Source organism: Apteryx rowi, unplaced genomic scaffold (genome assembly GCF_003343035.1).
Source record: "Apteryx rowi isolate R43461 unplaced genomic scaffold, aptRow1 scaffold_946, whole genome shotgun sequence".
NCBI classification, from domain to species: Eukaryota; Metazoa; Chordata; class Aves; order Apterygiformes; family Apterygidae; genus Apteryx; species Apteryx rowi.
Genome location: NW_020451256.1, coordinates 108,584 through 135,687, shown reverse-complemented (window position 1 = coordinate 135,687; position 27,104 = coordinate 108,584). Strand labels below are relative to the sequence as shown.

Below are 27,104 nucleotides of genomic sequence, written 5' to 3'. Positions count from 1 at the left end.
ATAAGTGCACATATATTTACTGGAAAGAAAGGTACATACTTGCCTTTACACACAGTTGAATTTTAATAGGACCTGTTTCTCAGCAGTAGAATGCTAGTGCAAAACCTGCCCTGGGTGGAAATTTGTTCATGGTGGCCTTCAGGTGACAATGCCCATTCCATCTTGAGTCCCTGTTTTCACTAAAGCACACTTCGGGTTATCCATACTTTGAAGTCGAAGGTCTTCATTAAGGCATAACAAACAAAAGATGCTCTTTATTCACTTCCATGATTATTTCTCTGACTTCACCTGTTACTACACCTTTTCCCATTACACCTTCCTTTAAAATAATTACACATAATGTAATAGTAACAGTTTTTTGTAGAGTTGCAAGTGCTGTGAAGATTGAATGTATTTGTATTGGGGTTGCAGCTGCTTTGCTGTGGAGAAAAACCTCTTAAGTAGTGTGAATCAAACCTGATTAGATAATGTATGCCATAGTTTGAATAGAATAAAACTTTACTGAAAGAAGGAAGTTTCAAACCAAACAAAAGCTTGCTATTTCCAGTTAGAACTAAATTTCATACCGCTTGCATGGAGAGTGTCTGCCTTGATACCTTAAGATTTTTTCTCATGTTTGCTCTTAGCTACTCAGAGTCCGGCCTTGAAATCCATATATCTCCCTCCTGTGGAAACCAGAGACATGGAGATGGGTAATCAGCAGATTATTTACATGATTTTTTCCATTATTTCATTATCACTTAGATTTGCAAAAGATAATTTTAAGATCTGCTCAAGAATCTTGGCTACCCACACTCGCACAGAGCTGCTTGTTCAACCATTTTGTGTCTGTGTGATCATCTGAAAAATATTTTTGCTACTGGCTTAAAAACTGACTGCTAAAAGACAGTGTTGTCATATCTCATCATTAGCTCATTTGTTCTTGTATAGCTGCATTTTGTATCCTAGAAATCTTAATAAGTTGTAATTCCTTGCTGATAAGAATTCTTTCAGGCATGCGGATCTCAAATTTCAAGGCCAGTGGACTGTATCGCAAGCCATCATCTCTGTTGTCATGACACAGTTGTCTCCAAGCTGACTTTCAGGCCATCTGCCGTCTTGCTTAACTTTGCTTTAGCATCATCTTAAATTGCACAGTCTTCACTAAGCTGTTTGGTGCTAACCCATTCAGTCACAAGTCTCTCAGCATTTTAAGCTCAGATTCTTTTTTCAGCTTTTGATGAAACACAGCCTATTTCTTCAAGATCCAAAACATCTGGCACCACAGAAGTGCAACCAACCAAATCTGGTAATGATTTCTCATGAGATTAACTCTCTTGTCAGTTGGGAATTTTCAGAAGAGACATAGTGCCTTTCATTAAACAGTTTGTTCAGGTTGACATAAATGAAGAATAACTGCAGATATGGAAGTACTATATCAAATAAGATGTTTCTTTATGACATTTGGTATGAAATATTGTGCTAGTGGGGGATTTTTTCCATAATAGATTTGACTACAGCATGTAATTCTTAGCTTAAAAAATGTATCTGACCTACTTGTATTTATAGATGAGGAAACTTTCACATAAGAGCTAGATATTTAAGCTGGGGCCACTGACAGTTATCCAAAAGAAAAAGATTACCTAAGATGAGAGCCAGCTGGAAAGATTTCATTTCGTTAGCATGCTGATAATGTAATGCTTGATGCTCTTGTTTTTTAAAGGAAGTTTATTTTTGAAGGAAATCCATTATTAAAGGCAAGATTGATTAGAAATGTCAGCCATTCACATGTCTGACAAAAGACAGTTTATATGTTTCACTTAGTACAGTTCCTGCTTTGTCATTCTTTCTCCTTCTCCAGTTGCAGCACCAGGATATTCTACTGCATGATCCTTGGACTCTAGACAAAAATTCCAGATAGTCCCAGTCTGCTAATTTTTGTTTGTGATTTGTTCTCCTTCTTCTTTGAGCTGCTTTGTCTTCCTCTTTTTTTAACTTTTTTTTTTTTTACTTTTTTTTTGTGATTCTTCTAACAGTTGTGGCTATCAGTTGCATTATGTGTCTTTGTATTAATGCATGTTTTCTGGGGGGAAAAACAATTAAGTCACAGTTACTGTACATTTTGGTCTACTTTTTTGCAGGATGTAATGTGTTAAACACTAGCTAGAAGTTTCTTCAGCTCATTAAAAGAAGGTGATGCTGTTGCATGATGGTTTTTGTCATTTTAAAATAATATAGCATGATTTTTTATTTTTTTTTTCAGCTTCACATGACTTTCTTCATGTTACTTCTACTCCTCAAACTTTTGCAACTCCAGAAATATCAGGCACTGGTAAATTGTAGTACTGTTATTTCAGAAGTGTTTTTTTGGGGGGGTTTCTTGGGGGTCTTTTTGGGTGCTGAAAAGTTTACTACTGTTTCCATGTTGATGATTTCAGTTAATTTTTCAATACTGCCTACATGGGGGTTACCCTGTGTGTTCATTTTTCAAATTCTGTAATGGCATCCTCTTAATTCCTGGGGTCAGACTTAACACAGTTTCAAAGCAGAATTGCAGCTAGCATACAGAATAATAATAATAATAATAATTCAGTATTGAGTAAATGGGTGTGTCAAAAAAGATTTAAGTTCTGTGAGGCAAAAGACTGTTGAATAGAATTACAGTCCAATAGGATACGATACTTTCTGGTGGTGAGGTTTTATTTTCCTTTTCTCCCTTTTTCTTCCTCCCTCCCTGCCTCCCTTTTTCTCTCCCCTGTCTCCCCCCCTCTCATTGTTTAAAGGAAGTGTTCAATATGCCTACACACTTTCCTGGATTTTTTTTCTCCGTGCACTGGCTTAAAACCAGAAAGTAAACGTATGTCAGTCCAGGCCTTTCTAGCTAAGCTTTGTGGACTACAGATGTTGCTGTTGCTACATAGGTTGCTGTTTCTTCTGAGACTTTTGGCATGTGAGGATGCTTAGTTTTCTTAGGTATTGCTTGAACATGAACAAGTATGTGCATGAGAGGTTAGGGCAATGGCGAAAGGGGAGGAGGAGGCAATGAAGAAAGGAAGCAATTCATTGCTCAGAACTTTATGTTGAGTAATGAAGATGCAGTTTAAGTTCTCTGCTGTAGAACCTATTGGCTCTTGGCAGCCCAACACAATTTTCAGGATTTCTGTTTTGTTGCACCATAATATAAATAATCCTACATCCGACAATGACTTAAAATCAAGTTAGTCCATTCTGTTATGTTGGATACCTGGGACCAAATCTGGTGTGAACAAAAATTGACTGAAACTGAGAAACTGCATAGAGCTAAGTGACTTAATGAAGTGATACAGAGAGGCATTCATCTCCTGAACTTGCTATCATTCTCCTAGACTTTATAAAGAATTGTTACCTTCATGAAAATATGAAGTGTAAGTCATGGGTCTCTTTTTTCAGGTGCTATTTAAGGCAAATATATGTACAATTATATACATCAGTTTTCAATCCCTTTATAAAAATTTTCACATGTGGGAAAGGAAGGTAACATCTTCAGTCAAGTAAGTGAGGATATTTAAAATACTCAGAAAAAAATAATCTACAATTTGTAAAATCATTTTCCATCCTAAGGATGTCTACAAAACAGTGCAAGATGAAATTTCTTTTATTTCTCTAAATCTTCTTCATTAATTTATTTACATAAAGTTGCTTATCAGGTTTATATACTTCTTTTTCTACAGCTAGAGATACTGCTGAATTGGAAAAATCCATGCCTGTAATTACCACAGAACCTTATTTCTTAGAAACGGCAATGGGTAAAACTGATAAGCTGACTTTCTTTAGTTAAACATTTTCTTTCTTTGTCTTGTCCTCACTGCTATTTTTGGAACATTTTTCCCTTGCTTTAGTTGTCACCATACTAGTAATTCATACCACTCATTGTCATCATTAACTAGATTATCAACTGTATTCGTCATTCATCTTTATAGGTGTTTTTGTGGGGCAGGGGTGGGTATCTGTTTGTTAGTTGGTTGGGGGGGTTGTTTGTTTTGTTTTGTTTTTGTTCTGTTTGTTGTTCTGTTTTGGGGGGGGATTTTGTTTTCTTTTGTTTTTTATACTGCTGAGGTTCCCAACTGGACCTGCCTCAGGTTTTTTCATGTACTAAGAGAAGTTAACTGTGGGAAGGAATGAGGGGCTTAACATATATTTCTGTGTAATAATCAGCTGAAAAGGTTGTTTTGCCTGGTTTTATATTGGATGGCTCACTGACTGTCTCCTAGATCAAGAAGTTGTTTTCTTATTCTCTGCAGTTGTTAATACATGCACATAAATTTTTAAGTAGTAAGAATTCTCTTTAATATGAATAATTAAATCACATGGTTTCCACACTGAATTTCATAGCAGCCTAACAATTCATGGGACATAATAATTCTTAGCTGACTTGCAAGCAACTTTCCATCTTAATACTTCCATTTTAATAATGCAGCTTTTGTCTAATGAGTCCTGTGCTATCCACAATAGCTCTCAGGTAAATAAGCATTTTAACAGAAGATTATTTTTTCACATTTAGATGAAACGAAGCCTCTTTCTTCAAGATCCAAAACATCTGGCTTGCCAGAAATGCTACCGACCTCAGCTGGTAATGATATCTCTCTTCACTGTAGTTCTCCTGACATCTAGGCAGTCTCTCAAAAAACGCAGCAATGCTTTGGTAAACAGAGGGTTTATTTTGACTTGCCCTGTACAAAAATGTAGCTGGAAAGAGTAGGCACTGCAACATTTGAAAAATTTGGAATTAAATATTAGAATGATACAATGATAGTAGTTTTCCTTATGCTCATAACCCCACAGGATGATCTAGCAAATTGCTTATGTCCTTCATTTTTCTGGTATACCTAGGATGGTATACCTAGGCCTGTTATGTACTATTTGATATGTTTGGATAAGGTGCTAAAGTGTCACATCTGCTTCTCTTGTACATTGGATGCAAAAACTTGTCATGAGGTGAGAAGAACTTTACCTGCTGTTTTTAAGAGTATTGTGCTAGCTTTTAAACATGGGAAAAAAACAATCACTGATTTGTCAGTGACTCATTGGATGTTCCTAGCAAACATGCATATAGGAGAGCCCTGAACTGAGGGGCTGCGGTTTACAAAGGCCAGGAATATGCAGATATCCCAAAGAAATTACTAGGCACCGTTCATTATTACCACCAATTTCATCATCTTTGTGCAGGTTTGAAAAATTTCACCAGCAATGTTGTCACCTTTCTTGGAACTAGAGTCATTCCCCACTGTGTTAGCCAAGAGGTGCAGTGAGAACAAGTACACAAAAAACAGATTTTCCCACTGCTTTATGTCTTGGGTGGTGCAGTTTCCCTATGCAAAATTAGAATAAAAGAGTTAAAGTACCAGTAAGTCAAATTAGTGAAGTGGCTTGTTCTTTAGTGTACAGTGGGATGAGTGACTCTACAAGTCTAAGTAGTTGAACCTTGTGCTAGAATTTTACAGTAAAGTTGCAGATGGTTACTTGTTTATAAACATTTCTCTGTAGAGAGAAATGCTCTGTTAGTGCCAAGCATCTAAGGTTTCTGACCCACAAAATTGAGGCTTTGGGGTATTCTAGGCAAGACTAAGGCCCTGATACAGTCCGTTCCTTTACGGTCATCATTGTAATAACAAAGAACATCCCTTTGCAAAAGTGATGGAACTTGTAAGGACAGTTGGCGTTATGACTGAATATTGATAGGGTGGTACGCAGTTTATCCCTGGATGATGAAAGAAGGGAGTGTTGAGCATTGGTAGTTGCTTGCATTTAAAAGAGAGGCCCCTGCGACGTCTCCTCTTGAATTCCAAATCCAGTAGAGGGGTCTTTTGGCTCCGATGTTCTCCCTGCAAAGGCTGCTTGCGTCTTTCGACGAGGCATAAGGAATGCTTTGGCGAAGTGGCCATTTGGCCGTGTTGCTGCAGCTGGAGAGCCGTTTAACCCCTGAGTCTCTAGGACTATCGTGTTAGTTGCAACCATGGCAAGGCAGCTGGTAGCTGCTTTGGTCAGTGACTCGTGAGAAGCTGCCGGAGAAAGGCATATCTTGCGCTAAACCTGAACTTTTGGGGTGTCGTAAACCGGTGCCGCAAGTTGCTGCTTGCAAGTCCAGTGGCAAGACTGTTGCTATCTCAAGACGGTTTCTGTGTCTGACCGTAGCAACGCGGAGACCAGGCCTGGAATCGCCCTCAGCTGCTTCGCTGGAAACGGCAAGAGCTGTGATGGGTTAGCAGCCCGTGGTTCCCTTCCTGCTTTTGGTTACTTTGGCAATGCTTCTCTGTGCCGAGATGATCCCACTCAGATGTTTTGAAGCTTTGACGCGGCAATGCTAAAAAGTGGCTCCATAATGCGGTTGGTCCCTTCTGCCTCGTTATGAGAAGTTGGTCCATTTGTGAGCTGTGAGATTGCTTTTTGGGGCTTGTCCACGCTGCAGGCCTTGTCTGCTTCTAGGCTTACTGAGTTGTGGGGCTCCCTGTGCCAGCTGAAAAACAGCATTGAGTTCCAGGGAGCAATGCAGGGACAGCGAAGCCTGCCCCAAGCAGGGCCACGTCTCCTTGTTTCTAGCTGTGTCTTGATGTGGTCTGTGCGGCAACAGGCTCGCTGAGGACCTGAAGGTGGTGTTTGTGTTTGATCTTAGCTACTCGGAGACCAAGGCTGAAGTCCCCCTCTCCTGCCTCCCTGGCAACCCAGCAACCAGTGAAGGGTAACTAGCGTTTGACCTTCTTTTGCCGTTTTCTCCTCTCTCTCTCACTCCCCTTCTCCACCCTGCCTGCCTTGCTGCCCCCCCGAGTTACTCGGCATCTTTGTCGTCTGCTGGGGGGAGTATCAAGATTAGGTGGTGCACGTTGGCTTGCAGCAACCCCTGCCACGCTTGTGATGCGACTGTGTTGTTGGAGCCCGTGCTTTTTCCGTTGCTTGACAGGCACTTTCTGCAGGGACAGAACAACACCTTGCATAAAGAAGCTTTTACTACACCGTGCCTCGGCTGCCGTTCCCCTGCGTCTTTCCTCTTTGGTAGCTGCCTTTCTTTCTCTGGCGCATTCGAAGAAGATGGCGTTCTCGGGTGCAAGTTCCTGCTGGGCTGGGTTGGCGCAAGCTGGTGGCACTGCGGTTCTGCTGCCAGGTGTGCAGTTACGAGATACCTGACGGCTGGCTTTCAGGCCAGGTCTTCTTCCCTTTACCTGGTCCCCTTCAGGAAGCAGACGCTCTGCTGTCCTACAGCTGCTGAGGTCACGCTAGGATTGTAAGCACGCAGCCTCTTTCCAGCTTTGGGTGAAACGCAGCGTGTTTTGTCAGGGCTCAGGAGGTCAGCAGCCTTTGGCACCTGACCCTGCTGCTGGCCAGATCCAGTAACGATGTATCTGGTCCGATGCAGGGCAGGAACTGTACCCAGAGGCGTTGTTGTGCCTTTAGTTGAGCTGTCATTTCACTTGGGCCTACGTTGGGGCGAAGAGCAAATGCAGAGATGAAAATGCTGTGTATGAAAAGCGTATTTACGTAAAGCGTTGGCTCTGGCACCTGATGGGAGTGGGTGGAGATGCTGGTGGCAGTAGCCTTTCTCATGTTTGCAGGCGTACAAGGCCAGTCCTGTGGCCTGGCGGTATGTTTTGGCACAYGAGGTAGTAGTCAGGTATTTACATGAGCAGGCTCTTAAGCCTACAGAGTTGAAGTTGTGTGCAAGTCCAAAGTGTAATGAACCACGTTAAGGTGTCTTGCAGGATGTTGTCTTGGCGCTTTTGTCAGGAGCAGTCTTGCTTTTGCATCAGCTCAGTAGTGCATGTACTTCAGGGTCTTTTCCAGTGCAGTTACACTTCTTGCCTGCCTTTACTCTTAGAATTCTTTTCTCAGCTGTTGTCTTTTTCAGTGGGGAAACTAGAGAGACTTGTAATCATAACAAATTCTGTAAATTTTGGCAGGTAGCTGGGGCTGGGGAATATTTCTTTCTCTTCTCCTGCTTGGTGATAACTATTGTCTAGGTTTTTTCACTCTTCTGTTTTTTCACTCTTCTGTTCTTTTCACTTTTTTTTTTCATTCTTCTGTTTTCTCTAACTTTTTAAGGGTTTTTTTTTGAGAATGATTATCTTCTAAATTTGCTTTCTATTTGCTTCCTTTTGCTAGGTATTTTTCGGCTTTTTCAATCTTACATTTTTACTAACCTAATGGGAATTTTTTTCCATCATACTTGAGACATTTCCATTTGGCATCATATGTATGTGTTGTTATGTATATTAGCACATAAGCCTCTCTCCCTTTTTTAGAATCTGCTTATTTAGCAGGTATGTTTTTGCATTCCTACAGTCCTTTATTACTGGGGCAGTAAACCGCTCAATCCATGACTGCACATAATGCCATGCTGTGGTGGTTCATATGTCTTTTAAATAATAAAGTACAATTTTTTTTTTCAGCTTCACCTGACTTTCTTCATGTTACTTCTACTTTCCTAACCTCTGCATCTGCAGAAATGTCAGAGACAGAGACTGGTAAATGATATTTGTTTTATTTCCTATCCGTGATATTTCTTGGTATTGAAATAGTAGTGTTTCAGTGTTCATTATTTCTTCTGGCTTCTTGATGCTGTCTGTGCAATGGTATTTCATTTGTTTTTAATGCCTTACATTAATTGTAATACTTTCCAATGTCTAGCAATTCTAGCCTCAAGTAGATGATCCTGATATGGTCTGCCTATATCAGAGTAATGTCTTATTAGTGAGTAAGAGGCAAGGCAGAATTCAGTAGCTGAGAGGAAATTGTACAGCTTGATAAATTTAGGGTTTTCAGGGTAATGATAATCTTTTGGGGGAGAGTATTTAGTCTCTAGATAGTAGGTAGTTTTTAAGGAGATTTGTTAGTTGATCGTTTGCTTTCTGTTGTAACTTCTTAAAGTAGTTTCTAGAGAAAGCAACGTTGCAGAAGACTCTGCTCTATATAGTATTTTGGTATTAATAAACTATTTTTACAGTTGTTTCTTGTACTCATTTATTGTTTCTCTCCATGTCTGTCTGGGTTTTTTTTTGTTTGTTTGTTTGCTGTTTTAAAGCAGAAATGCGTGTTGGTATATAAGCATGGGATGTTGCCCAGAGTCTGGTTATGAATAGTCAGATAGAGGACTGCTGTGAGGTTCTTGACTGTGTTTCTGTGCATGACAATTTAAGCAAGTGATATTTTGTTGCATCATTGCATCAATCCTTCTCTTTCTGGTGACCAGCTTTAAAATCCAATGGCTTGATTATTTAGCGTAGTATGCTGAGATAAGAAAGCACAAAACTCCTCCGGCTTCGGAGTAAAAAGCTAGTTGGAGCTCCAGTGATTTCACGAAGGCTCGCTCTCTCCGTTTTCTTTTCCATCATGTTTCTCATTACAATAGAAGGAGGAGGCTGAATTTTGGGTTTATTTACATGTTTCCCCTTCAGATACAAATACCATTGAGTTGAAAACATCTTTACTTCTGGTTTCCAAAGAACTTAAGTTATCAGGAACTAGTATGGGTAGCAATCAGTAGTTTACATTCTTTACTCTTTATTATTTTAAGCTGCGGGTTTGGTCTTGCTGTATTTTGCAAGAAGTAGAAGAATGGAGAATCTGGGTTTCTTTTCATTGCTGAGCATTGAAGTCTTTGGGAAGCTTTCCTTATCTTATTGTTCCATTAGTTTTTCATGCTGTTTTTCATCATCCTTTGCTATTGCATCCATATTTTCTTTTGCAGGACACAATATGTAGTTTATTTTTTATTACTGCAGTTATCCCTTATTGATATTTCATTTTATCTGTGTTTGGAGCTTTATTTTTTGTTGTTGTGTTTTGTTTCTTAATGCTTCCAAAACACTTTCTTTCTGTCCATCATAGAAAGTTTTTTCTGGTACTGACTTACTGATTGATGGCTAGAAGAACATATTCCTATCTCTTGCTGTTCCTTTTTTTGTTTTGTTTTCCTGGAGTTCCTATTCCTATTCCAAAATGGAGAAATAATGTAAAATTCTTAGATGATAAGAATTCTGTCTAGTAGAGAATGGTTAAACAAACTTCACTGCAGTCACGAAACAGTCATTTCACAGCTGACTTTCAGGCCATCTGTCATTTTGCTTGCATTTAGCCTGATACTGTCTTCATGGCTCAGCTTCCATTAGCAGATTCCTTTGATATTCCACTGCCTTTGGAGTTGTTACAGCATTTTAAACACAGATTTTCCTTTCAGTTTTTGGTGAAACACGGCCTGCTTCTTCAAGATTTCAAAATGTGTAAAACATCTAGCATTCCGTAAATGACACAAAGCAGATCTAGTAATCGTTTATTTTTTAAATATAAGTTCAATTCTCTTACAAACAGAAATTTTAAGAGTTACTGTACCTATTTTGATTGTTCAGATAGCTTACTAGGACTTATTCTGGAATAATTGAAGAACTGCAGAGAATAAAATTTTGACTCTGTAAGCACAGCATTCATGAAGTTGTCAGTACTGCATTTAGTACTATATTATAATTACTGTATTATGATTAGTTTTTCATCTCTTAGTATGCTTACAAGAGCATTCTTTTCAGTATTTTAAAGACAATGAGCATTAACTTACTTGAAAACACTTATTTAGTGCTATATAACGCTTGCATGTCAAAGAAACTTTTCTTAAGACCTGACTGAAGTATCCTTATTTATAGAATAGTTGAGCATCCACAAATTACATGGAAAACAGAGGACTGTGTTTGTTCAGCCTTTACTAAACATATGGACACAGTATTGGTAGTCTTGGGAAGGATTTGGTCTTTAAGTGCCTAGGTTCAAAAATGCTAGGCAGTATAAGCTGTTAAATATCTTGAGAACAGTAAGTATGTGTTTCTCTGATCTAGGTGTTTAAAGTAGAATATAAATCTCAAATAATGTAAAATGAATTCAGGCCTGGCACGTCTTTACACTTTCATACTCTTACTTCACTTGTGCAGAATTAGTAGAAGAGGTGGTTGAATTGCTTTGAAATCTGTTTGGTTATCCACTGTATGCAGGGATGAATAGCTGCTCACGCTACAAAGCAGTGGTGTATCAGACCCTGAAGTCTTTCTCTTTCAAAGAGAAATACTTTTGGTCCTTTCAAGTTATATGTTGCAGCTCAGTGCTGATAATTTTGATTTTTAATAATTCTAAAGCATACTAAATGGACAGCTGCTTGCATTTGTTGTTGTATTGCTTAAATGCAATTTTGTAAATGTAGCCACAGAAAACGTGAATTCATTAGCAATGTATCTGAGGGGCAGTATGATCTAAAATCCTAACAAATGAAAATGATGCATTTCTCCCTTACAGTAACTGTTCAAGCGCCCTTGAAAGTTGTTATGTCTCACTATAGTAAAGCTGAATTGGGAAAATGGTCATAGACAATTTTTGGTATCTAGGGGTTAGCTTATCACAGCATACATATGCAGTTCATTTTTCTTCCCTATTCCTATTTGTTAAACTTTGTTCAGTGTTCTTTTAGTTTCTCATCACAGATAAATTTGGAAAAGTCTTAACTTTTGTCTATTACAAAATTCACACTGAACACAAACATGGTGCAGTGGTGTTAGTACTCATGGATGATACTGATGGTTGTCCTGCCTCTGCATGAATACAGCATTTTTGTTTTCTTTTAAATTTGAGAACTCTATTTGACTTAAGGTCATTTCAGGAAAATCAAAATAAGTGACTGGCTGGACTTTGAAATGATCTGACTGTTCATTTGATAGAAGACTTCTAGCAATGAGTCATGTGTGGCTTTACTGCTCTCTGAGGCATGTTCTCTCAGAGCTAGCACAGCCTTCCCCCCTGTTGGAAAGAGTCAGGCTGTCTAGATTTCTTATTACTTGTCCTTTGACTTTACTCAGTCGTGAGTGTTCCTAGCATCAAGAGCACCTATATTGCGAATTCCTGCTCTTCAGTTGTTTGTATGCCACTGTCCACAGAAGTCAGCTTGTGTTTCTCCTATACTGTCTGCATAATTTTTCTAACAGAAGTGGTTGGTTTTAGTGATCTGATACAGTCTGGTTTTTAGCATTTGTGTTTTCATTAAAATACTATCACAAAAGCTTAAAGGGGTTTTAAAGGCGTTTTCCTCCCAAAAGGATGGCCTTTCTTAATAATACTACTTATATCAAATTGATTTTGTGACAGTTGAGGGACAATAAGATCCCTAGGTGGGGCATGAATTTATTAAGTATCAACAGCAAAGATGATCCTGTGTTTGATACTGCATCTTCTGGAATTAGCCTGCCTCAATGTCTTAAACTCTTCTTGTTTGGTATTAGCTATCCAGAAACCAACTCCAAAATCCATGCCTTTGCCCTTTTTTGGCAACTACAAGCACGGTGCTGGAAAAATAGAATAAATTCCATAAATATTTCCATCGTTTTTGTATTGCTTTTCATCCGGCAGAGACTTACTTAAACATGTTGGCTGCTAAATGTATGCAGCAGGCTTTTTATTAAACCTGTCATATCAGCCACTTCTGTATAACTTGTCAGACAGTTGCTACAAGTGTGTATAGGCATGTATTGCCAGTAACTTGTTTAGTTTTGTTAAGTTACATTCTGATTCCAAAGATTTTAGAAATTTCTTACAGTAAAAAAAGTAGAATGAGATTTTAAATCCTGTAACAACTATATTGTAAAATACACCAGTCCTTTTTTTAATGACACATCGTACTTCAGCTGAGCTGCAGGTTATCTGCTGTCTTGCCTGCCTTTATGTCATCTTGAACTGCACAGCTTCTGCTAGCTGAACATTGTGTTACCCCTTTAGATTTGTGGTTCCACCTTATTCTAACCCTAGATTCTCTTCTCAGCTTTTGATGAAACACAACAGACTTCCTCAAGATTTTAAACATCTGAAAAATCTAGTGTCCCATAAATGCCAGTAGGCTCATTTGGTAATGATGTTTCTTGAAAATTTAGCCATCATTACCCTTAGACATTCTGATAAAAATGATTATTAATTTTTATTACATCATTACTTTAGAAAGAATGCCTAAAGAAAATCAAACCAGTCGAGTTTTGTACTAGGGAAGGTTATAGCAGACCTTGTGGGATAGAGGAGAAACCATAAATATTAACTTTAAATAACATTACTTGATTTTTTTATGTTTCCCAGGACATTTTCATAAACCAGGGAGCATGATATGGATGTAAATACTGAAAGATGAATGTGATATGATAGTAGCTGTAAATAGTTGACTGTCAAAATGGAAAGATATATTAAACTGGATTTTGTAGGGAGTAGTCATAGGTCCAGTATTAGGCATGATTAAGTAGATGATAGAATGGAATTGATGCTTGTTAAATTGACAAATGGCACCAAGCTGGAAGACATGCTATTATGTAGAGGATAGGATGCTCTTTCTCAAGAGCAATTACTTTGCTTATGCAAGAGTAATCAGTTGTATGAGTGCCTGATGGAGAATCGTTATTTTTCAGGAAAGGAACTTTTTGTTAGAGTGAATCAAAAGCTTGACTATGAGTCAGTATCGTTGTGCTGTTGCCAAAAAGGGAAGCACCATACAAAAATGTAACAGTAGAAGAACAGTCTGCCAGGTACATGAAAAAATCCTTCTGCTCTGCTGAACTTTTAGAAAGCTTCAGATTACTGAGTCCACTTCTTGAGTTTTGTGCTCCGAAAAACTCAGTGCAGGCTCTTTGGAGAGGTTCAGAAGATACCAGCAGAAGTGATTAGAAGTCTAGAAGGTGCAGCCTATGAGAAGATTGAGTGAACTGTGGTTCCTTAGTCTGCATAAAACAAAACTGAAGGGCATCGTCTCAGGTTTGTTTGCATTTTTGTTCTACAGCTGTTAATAGTGAACTGGAAATGTTTGCTCCTCCAAGTTCCAGGATACCGTAATTGTTACAAAAAACAATGAATAGGTAATGATGACATATTCACTTTTTTTATTTAATTAAACTATTTGATTATTTTTCTTCTCTTAAAGATAATTTTGAGAGCTGTTCTTTAATTCATTCTTCTGCTATACCTATCATTCGTGAAGTTTGTTGTCCTCAAATAGTGTATAGTTATACTCACCACTTGTTGTAGGAGCCAACATCCACTCTGTGTTTTATTGTTAAAAGATGTTATCTATGGGAATGTCATTCTGATTGATAGCTTCAGAAAGCTGCCCATTTAACAAATGTTTCATAAAAGCACTTGCCTGGCTGCTTTTTCTCACAGTAGGAATATGTAGCTGAAACTCTGACCATCTCATACAACATAAAGGTAGTGGTTAGAAAATTGTCTCTAAGCTGAGCAATTTCTTACCATTCGTTACTAGCAAATATTCAATTTTTAAGTCTCTCAAACCCTTTTGAGCTTTTTCACACTATGTATCTCACTCCTCACCTTGTTACTCTTCTTATACCTCTCTGTGAAGCTACAGGAGTATAAAACAGGTTATTCAGATCATTTGCATGTGTAGATACACACAAATGTGTGTGTGTGTATGTGTCCATATGTATATGCCTAAATATGGACTTTTTGACTATGCTCAGGAAAGCGTTTTGATACCCAAAGTGTTAATACTGTCTGCCTCAGTATCTCAGGACTGTATTTTGTTAGCTGTGTTTAGCTGTTAGCTTTCCAGAGACTAGCTGTGAAGTCAACATCTCTTTCCTACCTGGAAACCAGAGATATAGTTATAGATAAATAGCACATATTTACATTATAGTTTCCATTGCCTTCTCATCACTGTGCTGCATGGTAGTAGGATTAGAAGTCAGTGTCTTTAAACAAAATGTGTGTGTCATGTTTGCTGTGTGATACTTTCATGTCAATCGTTCCTTTTCATTAGCAACTAGAAAGCAGTCTGTCCAGACTGAATGACTGAGGAACATACTGTTGTATATTATCATTAGCTGTTTTGTGTAGGTTTAGTTCTTATTCCATAATTTTCTATCCATAAACTCTTCAGAAGGATGAGAACTCTGTGTCCTGGATATTTAGGAGACATAAAAATGCCATATTTGATTTAACTTGTGTTGTATCCATACCGTAGGAAACATCAACATGGTTGTTCTTCTGTCAGTTAACCCACAGCTGACTTTCAGGCCATTTACTATCTTGATTTTATTTGCATCAGTGTTTCCTTTTGCAGCACAGCTCCTGCCACATGGGTAATACAGTTTTTTAGTGGCTCTGATGTTGCTGCAACTTCTTAAACTCAGATTCTCTTCTCAGCTGCTGATGAAGCACAGCCAGTTTCTTCAAGATCCACAACATCTGGTATTCCAGAAATGGCATCAACAAAATCTGGTAATGGCATTTCTTGAAAAAGTAATTTTATTACTGTTAGGAATTCTCACAAGAAATGTCCTTATGAATTTGGTTGCATTGTTAGTTCTTTTTTTTTTTTTTTTTAACCATGGAGTTAAGATAATTACAGGAAGAAGGGGTATAGTCACTGTTGCATTTGGAATAATGTGGAAGTGATAGACTTATAGAATTATGACACACTGAGAATAATGGAATATTATAGTTATTATTTCTTATTTTTTTGGTAATTTCGTATTACACATATAATTATCTGGAAAGTTTTAAGGGCAGAGATGGTCTAGATTATCATTGTATATTTGTACTTTTGACTGAACATGAATTTACTTGTTCTATACTTACTGATTTACATCCATAACTACCCCTGCACCAATTGAACTGTCCTGATTTGCATAAGTGCTGTATCACAGATCCCCTGAAATCAGTGCAACTATCAGCAGTCAGCAGTGGACAGTTATTCTGAATAAATAAGTATAGAACAGTACTTCTGTCACACTTACTACTCTGTTTCTGGAGTGTGATTTCATAAAATATTTTGCTTCAAAACTATGATTGCAAAAGTTATTTATTGTGAGAAAGTGTGATTTGACAGGTTTAAGGTGCTTTTTTTTTTTTTTCTTACAGTAACTGTTCAAACACCTTTGCAACCTGTTACATTTGACTCAAGTAAAGAGGAACTGGGTAAATTATAATGATGTTTTTTCAGTGTCTAATATAATAATTTCTCAGATAAGGACCATACGTTCTTTTTACCTGCTCCCGAAACAGTTCTTCTGCATCTTTTAGGATACATTTGGAAGTCTTTCAACATTTTTTTCTTTTACAGAACTCGTATTAAGCACATACATAGTGTGGTTGGGTTAATGTTAACAATCTTTCTCTGTGTGAATTGAATGGTTTTTTTCTTTCCAAAGCTGAAAATGTTTTGCAATTCTGTGCTATTTCAAATTGATGTCTTTAAGCTGTACTGTGAATGTTCATTTGTTAGGATTTTTTCCAACATCTAGTGTATTGGATGTCCCTTCCAACCTAAATTATGCTGTGATTCTTTGATTCTGTGATATTGCTTTAGGTTAATAACACATGCTTTTGTTATGCACTGAACCATTCTCTTATGATTTTAAAAAATGTAGGCTAGCTGGATTTAATGTGCATCCCACATTTGGTCAAATGTGCTTATAAACTAAATGGTGAAGTTTCTAACTTTAATGTTTAGTAGTGAGCTTGTGTCTGCTGACAAAATAGCACTTCTTATAACTTGAGCCATTAATCTGCTCTGTGTTGTTGCCTAAGGCAGGCATTTATGGGCTTTTTTCTGTGCCAGATGTATAAGTTTTCCAACTTGCATGCATAAAATGATGTTTTTAGGAGAAATGAAGCACTGATTCATCACTTTATGCTTAATTTCTAATATGAAGGAATGTTGTATGAAAATAATGTTAAGCGTTTGCAACCGCTTATTTAAAAGACTTATCTGGAACTTCCAAACCAAAGTGTGTGGGAGAAGAGGGTGGCTGTCACTTATTGCTGTTGAGTAGAATTTAAAAATCAGATGTAGATAGGTGGCCTTGTAATAAATGCTTCAAAATTAGGTGCTATACATTGCCCCATGCACCCAAAGAAGGCAGAGAACAGACTATGGTATCACAAATATCACTTAAAAATGTATATACAAGAAGTATAAAATAAATACAGATGTTCCAGCTCTGCTAATGAAGGACCAAAGATGACTTCGTGTAAAGACTGACCTCACTCACCGTTTCAAGATTGTTTTCAAATTTGATTTTAGTTACCCAGGAACCAGTCCTGAAATCCACATCTCTTCCCTCCGTGGAAACCAGAGGGACAGTGATGGGTAAATAGCATATAATTCCATTAGCTTTTCCATGCCTTGCCATCACTTCTATTTGCTGTGAATAATGCTAAGATTCTTTCAAACATATAAAATAACATAAAAGCCAAGTCTGTTTTTTTTTTCTTTTTTATAAGGTCAGCCATTGCTATGTAATCATAGCTGAAAAATAATTTACCATACTGACTAAATAACAAGCTACAAAAAGACCTGTACTGGCATACATTGCTCTTATTTGTTTCCATAGTTGCAATCTTATTTCAAAGAACAGGTACTTAAAAAAATTTTTTTTTAATTCGTCCAGTGAGAAGAATTCTACCTCACATGGGAAACCAGAATTTTGCTATCACTCTGCTTCACCTCACATCAGCTTCAGTGTTTATATAACACCTCATTTCACAGCTGATCTTCAAAGCTGCTGACATGTTGCTTGATCTCACATTGGTGTTGCCTTGAACTGCCCACCGCTGCTATCCAAATACTGTGCTAACTTGGTGACTCTAAAGTCCCTTTTCATTTTAACCCCAGATTTTCTTTCAACTTTTGATGAAAAGCAACCTGTTTCTGCAAGATCTGAAACATCTTGCATCCAAGAAATGCCATCAGCTGTACCTGGTAATACTTGAAAATGTGTTTTTAATTAGAAATTCTCACAGAGATTTCATCATACCTTTGGTATTTAACATGAATCAGACTAACTACAGAACTGTTGTAATTTATTTGTTCTATCAAATACCAGACTAATTTAGGAAGTTTTATACAATACTCCAAAATAATATTTTTTCCTAATTTTGATCAACATTCCTGATATATTTATAAGTTTGTATGGTTGTGCTTGATCATAATAGAATTTAGCATGCCTTATAAGATATTAAAGTAGTGTTTCTCTTTTTCAAGGCTTATAGTGCAAAGAAAAGTTAAGCTATGTTTAAATCCCCTAACTGAATTGTTCTGATTGTTGAAACTAAGTCCTGCAGAAATAACAGGATCAGTAGCAAGCTGTTGGTTATTTGGCCACTTCTGCCTCATGTCCCTGGTTATGCTGACTAGACTAATGTATGGTGCCCATTTTTTACAAAATCAGCCAGAATAGCCAATTAACTTATTCAGCTATGGTTAGACTGTGTCTAAGAGTACATCAGTTCTGTAAGTATAGCACAAACAGTAACCTGTGAAGACTTACAGACTTTAGTGAGGTAGTAATCTATTGGAAAGGCCACCTTTTGCTATGGCAATTCTTCCCTCTGCTGCTTGTGTGCCCCTGTACTTTGCCTGAATAAAAGTGTTCGTGATCCTTCCTTATCTCCATTTCCCTATGGAAATGGTGGTTATGTAGTTGCGCTGCATGCCTGCTCGTGTTTAGCATTTTCCCTCTGTTAGCTTTGAAAACTTCCATCAGTTTCAGGGGAATTCACTAAGACAATGTAAAAATAAATTCCTGCATGAATTCAGAGCTCTGTTGAAAAGAAACTCGGTTTTGAAGCTTTAAGAAAAAAGAGGAGAAACTTGATTACTGTGCACTCTTCTTGGAAAGTAACTAGCCAGCCAGTCAGCATGCAAAGGAAACTGCTCTTAATTAGTTCTGCTGCTCATAAAAACCCTTGTTTCTACAGAGGCCTTCCAAAGACTTCCAAAAAAGTCTGATTGTGTTGCTGGAGTATTAGTAATTGGCTTTTTCTTTGGCTGTCTGGTTTTAAAGCTTATATCCAGGTCTTTCGCTCACTCTTTGCTTCTTACCTCCCTAGCCTTTTTTAGTCATATTTTACATGCTTTGCAGGATTCTTATTAGGAATTTTTTAGTATTTGCTGTTAGTAGTTACGTGTGTGCTCCTGCATATCCCAGACAATGCATACGTCTCTTTTAGATCACACATATCTAGAAATTTAAACTGAAGATTCTTTCTGACTTCAGAGCCATGGGATTTAATATAAGATAGAAACTCTGTCCAGTGAGTGAAGATACTGCTGCTCTATAATGTTTTTCCACAGTTTTCAATTAATAAAGATTGAGTTTTTGTTTTTCAGCTCTGCACGGTTTTCTTCATGTTGCTTCAATTCCCCAACCAGCTCTGCCTCCAGAAATACCAGCAATAGAAACTGATAAATTATAATCATACTATTCAAAAGCCCTTTAAAATTATTATTTTCTCTATTACAAGAGTCATTAGGGCTTCCATGTTGATGGTTTCAGCTTATTTCTTAGTGCTACATTGAGATTTTTTTATGTCATGTTACTTCCTCAAATCCACTGAACTAATCTGGTATTTTCAGAGTTCAGACCTGCATAGGGTTATTTCAGGAATCTTGATGGGCGTTGCTAAATGGCTCATAGTTGTGGTACTAATCATACAGAAAAGTCAGGAGATAACTGAATTAGTTTGGTTAGGATACCTTTTTAATTTATGGTTCATTATTATATATTTTACTGATTATACATTATTACAAGACATTGAATTTTGTCTTTATTCAGGTGGAGGATTTTCTTAGAACTCATGCATGCGGTAAAGTAGGATGTGTGACAGTTGTTTATAAATCATCAGATTTGCTTTTTTCAATGAGCTTTTTGCTCCTTTGCATATAGTGGCTATTAGTATGATTTAAGGTTTTTTTGCATCATAATAGAAAACACTGTGAAATGTCCTTTAAATTCAAATTCATTTGTTCTGTGGTATCATGTCCTGCAGGGAAGCTACGTTCAGGTAGCTAGCATGAGGTCTGTAGGTGTAAAGCAGCTATCTGTTCCCTTAGATTTAGTTCAGGTCAAATACATACTGACTTCGCTATTTAGCATATTTAGCTTACTCTTTGGCATATCTGGCTTTCTGTTCAGGATATTTCACTTTATATACTTTGTATGATTTCATCTGATATGCATCAGCTTATATTAAGGTGCTGTCTTCTCACATTTTTAATAAAAGGATGTGTTTTTGCTCATGCATGGGAATCCTTTTAAATGGAGTTCTACAACATGTAGTGTTGAATGTTATCCCTGTCTTTTTCTCATCATCTTCCACTTAATTCTGCCTCAGTGTGGAGTTGCCATGTAGGTTTACTGCTGAGTAACTGCTGAGTACTGCTGAGCTGGAAGAATCTCTCTCTCCAGTTTCCACAGTACCTCATTTGTTAAGAATAACCATGGGTAATAATGAAACAATTATTTTCTTTTAAATAAAGTATTTGGGATTATAGATATTCTGGGTTTTGCTTGGGAGAATTTTTGGCCTTTTTTTTTTTTCCAGGTATTCTGGGGCTGTTGCTTTTGTTCTAGCTTTCTGCCTGATTTGTGATACTTGTCATCACCAACTGCTTTCACTGCTACACTAAATGCTCTTCTTTTTAGGAACTACTTTCTAGGCTGTGTTTTACTACTGAGGTTGAGCTCTACAGGTTTCCCTTGCTGAAAGTTTATTTTGTCTGAAAGGAGCAGTGTAATTTGTTTGTTTAATATTTCTGTATACTCAAGATCTCAAAAAGTGTTTTTGAGTCTTTTATCATCCAGGATAAATCATTATTTACTGTAAGACCTTCCTATAAGCATTTTTATGTAGCTGCAATTCTTTTCCCAAAAAATTAATTACGATACCATCATAAAATGATAAGAATTTTGTCTGGTATGGAGCATTTAAGTTGCTGTACCATACACCAGTCTCATAGCTTATTTCAGTCATCTCACTGTTGATTTTCAGGCCAACCATTATCTTCCTTGCCTCTGTCTTTTCCTGTTCTTGGAGAGCAAAGATCCTATGAGTTGAATGCAATGTTGTGCCTGAAGTTCCTTTATATTTATACTAAAATGCTTTTAATGAAACACAGCCTTTCTCTTGGAGATCCAAAACCTCTAGCATCCTAGAAATGCCACCAACCATATCTGGTAATGGTGTTTGTTCAAAAACTTAGTTCTCTTGGTAACTGGAAATTTTTACAAGGGATGTAGTTGTGCTTTGTAATCTGTGTGTTATTATTATTATTTTTTTATGCTGTATCAAAGTACTATGTCAAATACTTTGTTTATTACTTGGAATTTGATGGAAGCTGCAATACATATCAGTGCAACATGAAATTAAGCAACAGCCTGATGCTTTACTAATGATGGTGGTTTTCAGTAAATGCTCCTCTAAATCAGTTTGTGGAATTATCCACTTTACATGGAGGTGAATGAATATGCAAGGTTCAAAGTAGTGGAGAACAGAGCCAAGTCCTTATATTCAAATAGATTTAAAGCAGTTACCTCATCTAAGTTAGATATTTTGCTTTGCTGTCATTAAGTGAGACAATGTAGGTTCCAAGCTATTATTAGTAGAAACAAGCAAACAAATTTTATTATATGCATTACTGTACTGCTTAACTGCAACTTTTAAAACTAAACTGCACTACATGGTAATTAAAGAAAATATTTGTAACAAATAGATCTTGAGGTGGCACTTCTAAGGTAGATGTGAAGCTTTCAAACAGTCTTGAAACATGATATACCTGGCTCTAGTAAAGTTAAACTGGGTATTTTCTTGACATCTAAATTACTTACACTTATCAGTATATGATAAATACTTCAAAATATATTTGATTTTTCTGTTCCTTGCCAACATATATTCTTTTGGATTCTTTTACTTTCTGTTTTCAGACGTAATCATAAAACTTGCCAGCAGAGGTTACGAAAAAGACACTGAACAAAAGCAGTTGAATCAACGCTCGAGGTTCTGCCTGTTTCACAGTCTCGGCATGAGCAAATACTTCAGCTGCATTCAGTGCTGAGAATTCCAACCAAATCGGGGCTATGTCAAACTGTTGCCACTACTCCCTTATGCTGAGACATCCATTGCATGTTTACTTGCTAGGAAACTTTCAGCAGCTGTCCAGCTGCCTGGAGTTGCAGGTTAATGGCAAAGCTTGTGGATTCCAACTAAACATTCTCTTAAAATCAAGAAAATCAAGGGTTTTATGCATTACTTCTTCAGCAGTTGTAATCACTATCTATTGCTGACACACCTTCCATATGAGCAATAATTTACGATTAAGGGCCTTAACAGAAAAGTTCAGTATAGTTTTCTATGTATTGGCATAATAGAACATTTCAGCTCTTTATTCTATATACTTTGCCTATAAAGCAAGTTATACTGCACTGTTTCAAGCCAGATGGATACACTTCCCAACAGTTGCAATTTTTGGAAGAATGGAGAAAGTTATGTCTGATCTAGTCTGGCAGTCATCATTTTAATAAAGCATGTGAACAGCCACATGCAAAGATATTCCCAGATTTTAAGGGGAGTTGAAAAAAATGACTAAATATGATAATAATGATTAATTTACATCTTCTCGGCATTTATTTGATATGAGAAGAGAACAGTCAGCATATACAATTAATTGTTTGCATGTAAAGGACTGCCTTGGAGTGACCAGCTGAGGAATTGTGGTTCTCTTTTGGTTTTGCTTGTGTGTGTGTGTGTGTGTGTGTGTGTGTGTGTTGGGTGGGGAGAGGAGGGAGAAGAGAGAGAAAACTGCAAGGTTATCACTTGTGCAAAGACTGCCTATTTCAAGAAGATTTTCATATTTGATTTAAGTACACAACTAGCCCTCAAGCCTCTGTCTCTTCCCTTCTTGGAAACGTGAGAGAGTGATAAATAAAAAATATCTGATTATATTATAGTTTTCATCAGATTGTCACTAGCTTATTTTTTGCTGCTGTGAACACTTTCAGACACATTTGCTTCCAGGTCTAAATGGCAAGCCTGTTAAATAACTGTTTTGTGTCAGTCATTTCTTGATAAACAGCTGGAATGCATTTCTTATATGAGTGCCAAAGGAACACAGTCTTTTATAACCACTTGAGCTATTTCATTATTCTGTGGATGTAATTTCTACTCCAGAAAATGGAAAAAAAGATTCTTAGAGTTCTGTCTAGCATAGGATATTGGAGCCTGTAGACACCATATTGTGCTGCATATCTTTCTCTTTATTTGCAAAACACAGAGATGACTCTTAACCATTCAATATCTTGCTTGCCTTTACATTTATATCATCTTGAACAGCACACCTTGTGCAGGGTAGTGTGTTGTGCTATTCCAGCAACACTGGGATATTATTCTCTTTTTTTTCTATTTTTTTCTTGAAGGAGGGCTCCCACTCTAAAGTTAGGTCATGATGACAAACTCTTGTTAGTGAGATGAAAAATAGCAAAGTGGGCATTACAAGCCCAAGTTTTTTAAATTTCTCAAGACTTTATAATCCAGATGTGCCTTGGAGGAAAAAGAAGCATATATTTATTTGGGGAGATAAAAGGTTTTTCAGCCGTCTTTATGTAGCCTAAAGAATCAAGCCAGATTTTTTTAATGTTTTCCTTTCTCTATAGGCCAGGTTTAATGTTGAATGCAAGAACTTTCTTTTCTGCTTTTGTCTTCCACTGTAGTCCCATATAGATGTTTACAAATGCACTATACTATCCCCTTGTACACTTAACAACTAGGTACACTTTTATATTTGCCATCTTAACTGTTACATTTAACAATTCTTAACTCAGTGCTAATGAAGGTGCAAACATAGGCTAGGTAATCTAGAAAACAAATTTGTGGAGCTCTCATTACTCCCATTTTTCAGTGAAGAAAATAAAGACAGACAGGAGAATAAATAGCCCAAAGCCACAGAGAAACATACAAACAAGAATTGCATGTTTGAAGTTTTCTCTTCACTGGTTCATCCAGTTAGTGATGTTTCTCTTTTCCCATCATACATTCTTGCATGTGTGATGGAAGTTCCTATATTTTGATTTCATTTTCTAAGTTATCCACTGCTTGACCTATTTTCTGCTTGTGTTCATAATCTAGTCTATGCTTTTATCAGATTCCTCTCTCCTCTTTTTTTGAATAAGATATTCTTATGCATTTAAATGGATTTTTACCATGATCCTTCTGTTTCACTATTGTCATTTGCATATTCATTCATGTTCATTCATATTCAATGCATGTTCATTAACATCTGAAAAATAAATGCGACTCTTCTTTTAGGTCATGCTTGTATAACAGGGTGTGCATGAGATTCTGCCCATTTGGAGTACTTCCTTCCAGGATAGAAACCTTCTGCTTCTGTGAATTAAGGAGATGTTGTAAGAAGATTAAGGAGATGTTGTAAGAATCCCATTAGGGATTCTTACAGATTTTGGTTAAGAAAGCAAATTTTTTTCTTCTTCTTCTTCTAGAAGATGGCTCAGGCCTTGCTGGAAAACCATGTTAAGTTCACCTGCATGCATTTTTCTTCAGAGAAGCTGTTGTTTCCTTTTCTCCAAGCACACAGTTTTTTGGCCCAAAATTTGAGATTTTTAAGGGTGATGAAGAATATAGAAATCTGAACAAGTTGATTGTTTTTCAGTTTAAATAAAAGATGGTCATTTCCAAAACATTACAGTAGCTTGCATGCAGGCTGAAGTTCTGGCTACATATTCATTGGTTAGTTCTCCATTTATAGCTTGAAATTATTTGTTTGATGCTAGACAGTGGATTTTAGGATCTGTCATTTTTTGTGATTAAAAGGCAGCTCTGGAACATCATGACTATTCTTGTTGTATACTGGGTTCCGAGTTTTTTGTTGTTAATTGATACTCATCTAAATCTTTTGACTCGCAAGTATAAGGAATACTTCAGTATTGTTTAACTGTTTTTTCCAGAGGTGCAGTGTTTAGCTACTGGCTTTTTTTGTCTGCTTTTTTTTGTGGGAGGAGGAAGGGTGATATCGAGTGACAAAAAAATGATGAATCATTTTTTTAGGTAGGAAAAATATTCCTGGGAAACTACAAATTAAATACTGGCCTGTTTGGATGTGATTAAAATAATGCTTTTATATCCATAGAAAGACTGCCTTAGTATCTCAATATAGTTTCCATCTCTGCTCTTAGCTCTCCTAAGGCCAGTCCTGGAGTCCACATCTTTTCCCTCCCTGGAAACCACAAGGACAGTGATGGGTAAATAGTGATTCCATCATCATTTCTGTCATTTTGGCAATACTTTCATATGAAGAGCATTTAAGATTGGGTCAAAGCCTTTTAATTTTTTTGTGGTTAGTGACAATGCCTAAATATATCGGTGACGTGGTCAGTCCTTTATAAATGTTTACACAGAAATAGTGTTGTTAAGACTCTCAATCCCTTTTAGAGATTTACTGCTCTATAGTCCTAGTTCACTAGAACTGTTTTAATTCTGCATTAACTCAGCTAAGCTACAGTGATTTAAAGAAATGAAACAATAATGAATGCAAATATTTGTGTTAAAAACTGAATGAAGTATGGGCTTCATTTATTTAAAACTCCATACTGGCAATACTTTTAACGATGACTATCCATCTCTAGTATCTGAAGGCAGTTTTCTGGTTTGATCTTAGCTACTTGGAGACCAAAACTGAAATCTCCTTCTCCCTACCTGGCACCCCAAGGAACAGTGGAGGGTAAATACGATCTTTTTCTTTTTTCTTCTGCTCTTGCATCACTTGACATCATTTTCACCTGCTTTGAACAATACCTAGGTTTGTTAATGCACCTTGGCTTGCAGAAATACTTGCTGTACTAGTTACATTATTCTGTTGTTTGAACCTATACTTTTTCTATCACTTGAAAATCATTTTCTGCAGGGACCGAGTGACAGCTAGTGAAAAGAACATACAATACAATACCTTGCTTCGTGTGTCTGCAGATGCAGGGGTTTTTTTGAAACATCTTTCTAGCATGAAATTTTACAATACAGCAGAAGTAGAATTTTACCACCCACTAGTCTTGCTATATATGTGGCATAGTTGTCTCATAGCTTTCTTACAGGACATCAACCATTCTTTTTTCTGCTATCATTTCGCTGACTTGAATATCAGAATTTTAGCTGGATGAGGATGCATGATACTCACTGGTTTACAGACTATACTAAAAGGAGGAATTGACATTTTCATGTGCCCTGGAGAACAGTGAACCTGATCCAGTCCATTCTTTGTCAAAATAATAATAGTAATAACAACAATAATAGATATGGTGATACGCAGAAAGAAGGGAGTGTTGAGCATTGGTAGTTGCTTGCATTTAAAAGAGAGGCCCCTGCGACGTCTCCTCTTGAATTCCAAATCCAGTAGAGGGGTCTTTTGGCTCCGATGTTCTCCCTGCAAAGGCTGCTTGCGTCTTTCGACGAGGCATAAGGAATGCTTTGGCGAAGTGGCCATTTGGCCGTGTTGCTGCAGCTGGAGAGCCGTTTAACCCCTGAGTCTCTAGGACTATCGTGTTAGTTGCAACCATGGCAAGGCAGCTGGTAGCTGCTTTGGTCAGTGACTCGTGAGAAGCTGCCGGAGAAAGGCATATCTTGCGCTAAACCTGAACTTTTGGGGTGTCGTAAACCGGTGCCGCAAGTTGCTGCTTGCAAGTCCAGTGGCAAGACTGTTGCTATCTCAAGACGGTTTCTGTGTCTGACCGTAGCAACGCGGAGACCAGGCCTGGAATCGCCCTCAGCTGCTTCGCTGGAAACGGCAAGAGCTGTGATGGGTTAGCAGCCCGTGGTTCCCTTCCTGCTTTTGGTTACTTTGGCAATGCTTCTCTGTGCCGAGATGATCCCACTCAGATGTTTTGAAGCTTTGACGCGGCAATGCTAAAAAGTGGCTCCATAATGCGGTTGGTCCCTTCTGCCTCGTTATGAGAAGTTGGTCCATTTGTGAGCTGTGAGATTGCTTTTTGGGGCTTGTCCACGCTGCAGGCCTTGTCTGCTTCTAGGCTTACTGAGTTGTGGGGCTCCCTGTGCCAGCTGAAAAACAGCATTGAGTTCCAGGGAGCAATGCAGGGACAGCGAAGCCTGCCCCAAGCAGGGCCACGTCTCCTTGTTTCTAGCTGTGTCTTGATGTGGTCTGTGCGGCAACAGGCTCGCTGAGGACCTGAAGGTGGTGTTTGTGTTTGATCTTAGCTACTCGGAGACCAAGGCTGAAGTCCCCCTCTCCTGCCTCCCTGGCAACCCAGCAACCAGTGAAGGGTAACTAGCGTTTG

At 37.6% G+C, this 27,104-nt stretch overlaps 1 protein-coding gene across 1 annotated transcript in view; it reads left to right on the top strand.

Annotated features, from left to right (window-relative positions):
- The window catches only part of ABI3BP (ABI family member 3 binding protein), a 177,355-nt gene that overhangs the window by 74,644 nt on the left and 75,607 nt on the right, over nucleotides 1–27,104 (top strand). The window contains exons 14-26 of the mRNA XM_026092199.1: nucleotides 627–692; nucleotides 1,214–1,288; nucleotides 2,243–2,311; nucleotides 2,601–2,606; nucleotides 4,520–4,588; nucleotides 6,151–6,216; nucleotides 6,629–6,694; nucleotides 8,397–8,471; nucleotides 17,054–17,119; nucleotides 17,645–17,731; nucleotides 24,996–25,061; nucleotides 25,478–25,540; nucleotides 27,025–27,090. Coding sequence (XP_025947984.1) covers nucleotides 627–692; nucleotides 1,214–1,288; nucleotides 2,243–2,311; nucleotides 2,601–2,606; nucleotides 4,520–4,588; nucleotides 6,151–6,216; nucleotides 6,629–6,694; nucleotides 8,397–8,471; nucleotides 17,054–17,119; nucleotides 17,645–17,731; nucleotides 24,996–25,061; nucleotides 25,478–25,540; nucleotides 27,025–27,090 — 840 coding nt within the window. The remainder of the gene's footprint in view (nucleotides 1–626; nucleotides 693–1,213; nucleotides 1,289–2,242; nucleotides 2,312–2,600; nucleotides 2,607–4,519; nucleotides 4,589–6,150; nucleotides 6,217–6,628; nucleotides 6,695–8,396; nucleotides 8,472–17,053; nucleotides 17,120–17,644; nucleotides 17,732–24,995; nucleotides 25,062–25,477; nucleotides 25,541–27,024; nucleotides 27,091–27,104) is intronic.